The sequence below is a fragment of the Gastrolobium bilobum genome, unplaced genomic scaffold, assembly GCF_033153095.1.
Source record: "Gastrolobium bilobum isolate Gb01-03AN ecotype WA unplaced genomic scaffold, APGP_CSIRO_Gbil_v1 utg208254, whole genome shotgun sequence".
NCBI classification, from domain to species: Eukaryota; Viridiplantae; Streptophyta; class Magnoliopsida; order Fabales; family Fabaceae; genus Gastrolobium; species Gastrolobium bilobum.
In genome coordinates, this window is record NW_026896903.1 from 18,902 (window position 1) to 25,946 (window position 7,045).

The window sequence follows — 7,045 nt, forward strand, 5'->3', positions numbered from 1 at the left end:
GAACATTAGTAGGTATTCTATATCACTAGTATTTGTCCTCTATCCTAGGCATCTATCATATATATATATATAGCCCTGCTTTGACGGTTACAATAGACGTGGGTGGTTATCAATGGCAATCTGGAATCATGGTAGGGCCCAACTACAATACTAATACGTGGGTCTTTTCCCGGTTAACTAACTAACCCTTAGAAAAAGGCTAGCCCGGGTTCCCCCAGTCGTTGTCCTCGTCCTGCTCTACTCGGGGATATAAACCCGGAACACTTTCCAAATGTGTTTCATTCCGGCGATGCATTTACAAAATAATTGTAGTACAGTCGTTTTGTCTGTAAATTGATCCTGACCCTATATATATATAAGATCAGCTTACTAAGAATGATAAGTCTTACACCAAATCCTAATGGTTAATTTTCGTACATCTAACGATAAAAATTTATTGAGAATTAATAATTAATTAATGAGTGGAGCCCAGTTAATCTTAACATTTAGATATACTAATTCAACGGTTAAGATTTTATGTAAGACTTATTATTTTTACATAAGATGATTTTTCCCCATATATATATATATATATATATATATATATATATATATATATATATATATATATATATCAGCACCTTGGATGTATTTTCTTACACTTGTTGATCTTGATATATTTTCTTACACTTGTTGTCGTTGATGCTTTTCTACTTATCTATATTATTCTAAAGTAAAACCGTTTATTGGAAACTTTGATGATGTGTCGCATTCTCCTTGAATCTGAGGTTTGTGTTCACACCTACAACAATTTAAAAAGTTTCCTGTTTTGGTAGACATTTGAAATTTGAATTTCGAACATTAAACAAATAAATACAGAATAAAAATATTTGTAAGTCCGAAAATATATTAGTGGCAGACATCCAATTTAAATCCCACATATTTCTTTCATTGGTAATTGATGAACGTAATAATTACTACTGTTGTACCCCATTGGAAACTGAAAGTAATTATTCAATGTTTTGAATGTCCCAATGTCTCTCTCAGACTTCTAATGCCTTCTCTCCCCATTTTTATCATTTTTTACATGAACCCTCCATTTTTCTCTGGTCGAATCATTCATCTTCTTCAGTATCTTGCATTTTTTCCTTCTTTTTATCATTCGCTGTTATTCCCTTCTTCTACTTCCTGCTTTAGTCATGTTTTCAAAATATGATTTTATAAAAGATCTAAATTCCTCTAAGGATGATTGGAGGATTAAGGTTAGGGCTATTAGAACTTGGAAGGTCCCTAATTATGAGAAAAAGGGATTTGATGACAATCTGGAGATGATTCTGGCAGATGAACATGTATTTTTTTTTATGTTGCAAACTTATTTTTATATTTTGCTCTCTTTTTTTTTCTAATTCTTCGATTCTTCTTGCTAATTTATGTTTGAATTATGTAGGGTTCTACGATCCATGCTACTGTCAGAGGGACTTTGCAAGTTAGAAAAAAAATTATATAAGGGGAAATGTACTTTCTTAGAAATTTTGGAGTTGGATTGAATGGTAAAGGTTTCAAGGCAACTAGGCATGTTTACAGAATTTCTTTCAGCTTAAGGACAAATGTTAAGGCCATTGCTGATGCTACCATACCTGTCAATTGTTTCAATTTTGTCGAGTTTGATTTTATTATACAGCAAAAAACGATCTCTCTTTATTTATTGGGTAATGTATTCTTTTGTTATTTTTTAAATAATTTATTTACTTGGAAAAAATTATTTTCATTAATCTGAATTATTTTTTCTGTAGATGTCATCGGTTTACTGACTGGAACTAGCGAAGTTGAAGAGCATGATGTGTTTGGTAGGAAAGCAAAAAAAATTATGTTGGAGCTTGACAACCTCAGGTATTTTTTGTTGTAACGATTTTGAATAACGTATGTGTAATTTATTTTGTGTGTGGTAAATTGATGTCCGTAATGAGTTGTGTATATTTTTAAAAAACCTTTGCGAAAAAAGAGAGGTCACAAACTTGAATGCACATTGTGGGAGCATTATGTTGATGAAGTGCAGAGTTTTTTGGCAAATAATCAGGTTTCTCAGAATGTTATAATAGTTCATCTTGCAAAGATGAAGGATTTCAGAGGTATTTGTCTTCATATTTAATTTTATTCTTTATTAAAAAATTTCAATAAATATCTATTTTGTCTGTCTCATTCTATTACTTTTTTTTTTTAACGGTAGCTCTTTCCGTTTTTTTCTCTCTTTAAATTGTGTAGGTCAAAAGTCAATAACTAATACAAGATATACAACGCGTCTCATTATGGATTCGAATGTAACAGAAATTATTGAATTCAAGAAACAATAAGAAATATTTTTTATGACCGTTGCAACTCTATTATTCAGTATAAGTTCTGTTATGAAATTTGTGTATGTTTGGATTCGTAATTTATATGTTGCGTTTGTTTTCTTTTAGGCTTGGAAATGTTTCAGCGGATTGTATTCGTGGATTGTCCCAGTTGTCTACTCAATCGACATATTCCTTTGAGAATGATTTTCCTAAAAATACAGAAAGAAAGTGTATTACTGATATTAAAATTTCTACCGAGGTGAATATTTGTGATTGGGATAAAGTTATGCTATCTTTTTTAAATTATTTTTATTTATTTTTAATTGTCGTTAATGTTATATTTTTTTTTCAGGTTATGACGTGTATTGCTTACGGAACTATCAAAGCAATTGAGAGTAAATACAACTGGTGGTACAAATCCTGTAAGAAATGCCCGTATTCTGTTTGTGAAGATTATGAGAAATGGTTTTGTAAAAACTGCCAAAAACATTGGAGTGATTATCAACCAAGGTGAGATTATTTTGATTTTTAATGTTTTCTTATACTACGTAATTGACGCTGATAATAATAATTATTATATTATAGATTCAGTGTTCAAGTCAGAGTTGTTGATAACACCGATTCTGCATCGTTCATTCTCTTTGATAGAGATTGTGTTACTTTGTTGGGTATGAGTGCTTCTGATTTGCGTGAATTGCAATACAAGAGGGTTGGTATTCTATTTTTGCCCAACGCTGTGTTCATCAACTGTTGTCATATTAATTAGTTCTAAATTCTGATATTTTTATTGGTTGGAATCTTTTTTTTTCGTTTTTTCTAGGGTGCTGATTTGGAACATTATCCAAAAGAATTTGATGTTCTTGTTGACAAGTCCATGCTGTTCAAGATTAATGTTAGAAAAAACAATTTTGACTCATACAGTGAGCCTAAATATCAAGTTTCTAAAGTTTGCACCGACGAAACTATTATGTCTTCCTTCATCAAGTCTGCAACAGAATTAAATGTACTTTTTTTTGTTTTGTGTTTGTCGCTTCTTTCATATAGTTGCCTTGCATACATTTTTCTTTTATATCTTCCTTTTCTTCTACCAAACAATTACAGGATGAAACTTTGTTTGATCAAGCTTTCGACAATGACATTGTTGCTGCTGAAAATGGAAGAGCTGCGGTAAGTTAAAATAAATTAACTTTAAATATTTTTATGCATTCTTATCAATCTTGATTTTCATCATCCCATAATATTTTTTTTTCCGTCAGGATGTTGCGAGTCAGACATGTGAAAGTGCAGATCCTGTTAATGATTCTCTGTCTATGATGACACCGTCTGTCAATTCTAATGAATTTATAGACGAAATTGGTGAACGCTCTGTTGTCCATACAATTAAAAAAATTAAATTGGAGAAATTGTTAGTACTCATGCCAAACACTGTATAATAATTTTTGTAATGCACTTTACTGATATATTACCATTTTTTTTTGTTATTGTGTAAGTTTTGATGCAGCGAATGAAGACAACGTGGCAGATTAATGAAGTCGTTTTTCGAAAGGGGCAAATTTCGTTTTTGGACATAGACTTTGCTGGTGTTATTATCATTGTTATGTTTTGTCTTTTAATTTATTTGGCTGTTTGGTTTTTTTCATCTTGGACGATTTAATTTTGAAGTATGTATTTCATATTTTGTTGAACATCTTATATTTCTGAAATATTTTGAATTGTTTAATCCAATTTTTTTTGGCTAATATTTCTCTGATAACAATTTCCGTATGCATATTAATATATATTATTACGTGTGTTTGGAAATTCACCATAATTACTCATGAGTTTTCACAACAAATGAAACTTCATGAACGCTGCATTTGTGACTTATCGTTATATGACCTTTTATTGTAGAAAAGCTTTCCTCATTGTAATATTGTATAAATACATTTTTGAATTTAAATTCAACTAATGATTTTATACACCTCATGTGTGTATATATTTAAGGTTCGGTATAATAAATAAATTAAATAACAAAATTATATAACCTAATTAAAAATATTAATTATACCATTAAACTTCTGTTACCAACAAAAATAAATACATTTTTTTTAAATTCAAATATCGATTTATTGGAATAAATTAGACAATAAGCGTTGGATATGGTATTTTTTACAAAATATTGGTTTCCCAACAAATGATGAATATGCTTATTTCATTAAGTAATTACTTTTTTTTTTCAAAATTGTATTAATAATACTGAATTTTTAGCTACTTAAATTAAACAAAAAATAAAAGATTTATTTTTATACCACTCATTAAAGTTCTGTTACCAACAAAATTAAATACAACTTTAAATAAAGAGCGTTAGATATGGTATTTTTTCAAAAAGTTGGTTTTCCAACTAATGATGAATATGCTTATTTCATTAAGTAATTACTTTTTTTTTCAAAATGGTATTAATAATACTGAATTTTTAGCTACTTAAATTAAACAAAAAATAAAAGATTTATTTTTATACCACTCATTAAAGTTCTGTTACCAACAAAATTAAATACAATTTTTTTTAAAGAGCGTTAAATGTGGTATTTTTTTCAAAAAGTTGGTTTCCCAACAAATGATGAATATGCTTATTTCATTAAACAATTGCTTTTTTTTTTCTCTAAATGCTATTAATAATACTGATTTTTTGGCTATTTAAAATAAACAAAAAATATAAGATTTACTTTTTATACCACTTCAGTGTCTGAATTTATATAAATTTGATTAATTTTGATTCAAAAAATAAACAAAATACAAAATTTTATGCATTACCAAATATTTTTTTTCAAAAAATAAAGATTCATAATGTATCAGATAACATTGTAACAGTTGTAAGTAGTGTTTAATTAATTATGGCTATATATGTTGTTTGAAAAAATAAAAATAAAAACAAAAAAAACGTGGAAGAAGAACCTGGAAGGAAGAAGATGACGTTCCATCGTCCATCTGTCTCATTCAGATTGTATATTTATTGATTTTTTTCTTGTCTGATATCCTCATTTGACTGATTACCTACTCCATCAACGCTTCATAATTCTAAACCGATATCTGAAAAATGAAAAAGGGCGGCGTTTCATTTTCCAAGTTATCTGCACATGGATAATGATAAGCCATAAGTACAATGTACCGCCACCGCCAAGTTGCATGGCTGCTTCATCCTCAAACAAGATCTTAAAAATGGAGATGATCAATGCTGTGTCGCTGTCAAGCCTCCCATCCGAATTGATATTAGTAATATTTCGGAAGATTGCATCCCGTTCTTTGGAAGACATTACTAGCATGAAGCTAACATGCAAGGACTTCCTCGAACTTGCAGAATCTGATGATGTATACGAAAGTGTCTCCTTTGAAAAGTTGCATGATGGTCCGTTGGAGTGGGTAATAGAAGCCAAACCATTCTTTCATCAACTTGAGGCAAGCAGTGAGGATGACTTCGACCAAGCAAAAATATTAAAGAGGAATCGAGTAAACTATTTCATCCAACGATGTCGAGAGAGTGGGAATCCTAATGTGTTCTTTCGTGAGGGTGTTGTTAATTACTTTCGTGAATCTTCAACCCCATAAACCATATATACAGCCCTTGATCATATTAAGCAAGCATCACTGAACTCAAAGGTCGGAGGGATTTGAACTTTTTTGTTTGTTGAATCAATCATGCTCTGTTTCTCTGTGCAGGTTTAATGTTAGACTTTTCGTTTAAATAAATTGAGCTTTTACTCTCTCTCTTTTTATGGTAAACGAATAACTACATATGCTATGAATACATTCAAATAACCTCTAACCAATGTCATCATAATATATTGGTCAGTTTATAAACAATAATAATGCTCCTAAGTAATATTCAGATTTGTATACATAAAATTTTAATTATTTTTTTTGTTAAAATATTAATGGCATTATCATATACGAAATGGTCTAAAACAAAATGATTCCATATATGAAGTATGATCTTTATAAGTATTAATAGAAATACAGTTATATTGATAATCAAATAAGTAAAATATTGAATTACGTTAAACAACTAACATCTTAATATAATTTTCTTTAAATAATAATCTATTCATCAGTACTAAAAATAAAGATCTTAAAATTTTTGTTGGGTAATATATGTAAGAAGATTAACAAATCCCTTTTGTTAATAAACAAGCGTCAACTATATAAAAATGGGGGAGGGCTCTAATATTCTTACTACCAAAAAAATTCACTACCAACCTATTACCTCCACAATCATCATTGGATTCATATTTTCTCTCTCTTCAAAATCTTTTCAACATTCTCTCTCTTGGATCCAATGGTAATTATGAAGGTAGTAAGATGGTAGTATATTTTTTTGTTAGTAAGAATATCTTTCTCCTATAAAAATAAAGATATAAAAAATTGGTTACGAGGAATTATAAATACATTCAAATTTGCAATTTCAAATAACTAACTATTGGACAAAATTAAATGATGTGAGTGGGATATTGTTATTTTTTCAAAAAGTTGGTTACCCAAAAAAAAAAAAAAAACATTAGTGTGCTTTAATTACATGAATTTGGTTTCCCCCCCCCCCCCCCCCCCAATAAATCAGTACTTCTTTTCATAAAATAGTATTCAGAATATATAAAATGCATTAACAAATATAATATAATTAATAATTTCTTAGTTTTTCAGATATCATTTTATTATATTAAGTGTTTAATTAGTAAATCTTTTATATACTATTTTAAATTAAA

At 29.1% G+C, this 7,045-nt stretch overlaps 1 protein-coding gene across 1 annotated transcript; it reads left to right on the top strand.

The window, feature by feature from the left end:
- Positions 1-1,492: 1,492 nt before the first annotated feature.
- Positions 1,493-3,839, top strand: LOC133302759 (uncharacterized). The gene is made up of 9 exons (XM_061502579.1): positions 1,493-1,625; positions 1,773-1,869; positions 2,439-2,571; positions 2,665-2,822; positions 2,898-3,021; positions 3,133-3,315; positions 3,414-3,479; positions 3,569-3,717; positions 3,803-3,839. The coding sequence occupies exons 1-9, from the start codon at positions 1,493-1,495 to the stop codon at positions 3,837-3,839; spliced, it is 1,080 nt and encodes a 359-aa protein (XP_061358563.1).
- The last annotated feature ends 3,206 nt before the right edge of the window (positions 3,840-7,045 follow it).

Bases quoted from the DNA above. Each gene is read 5' to 3' on its own strand.
- LOC133302759 (XM_061502579.1), top strand. From the start codon at position 1,493: ATGTACTTTCTTAGAAATTTTGGAGTTGGATTGAATGGTAAAGGTTTC. The intron at 1,870-2,438 runs GTATTTTTTGTT...GTTTTCTTTTAG, and splicing joins TTGGAGCTTGACAACCTCAG to GCTTGGAAATGTTTCAGCGG. The intron at 3,316-3,413 runs GTACTTTTTTTT...AAACAATTACAG, and splicing joins AGTCTGCAACAGAATTAAAT to GATGAAACTTTGTTTGATCA.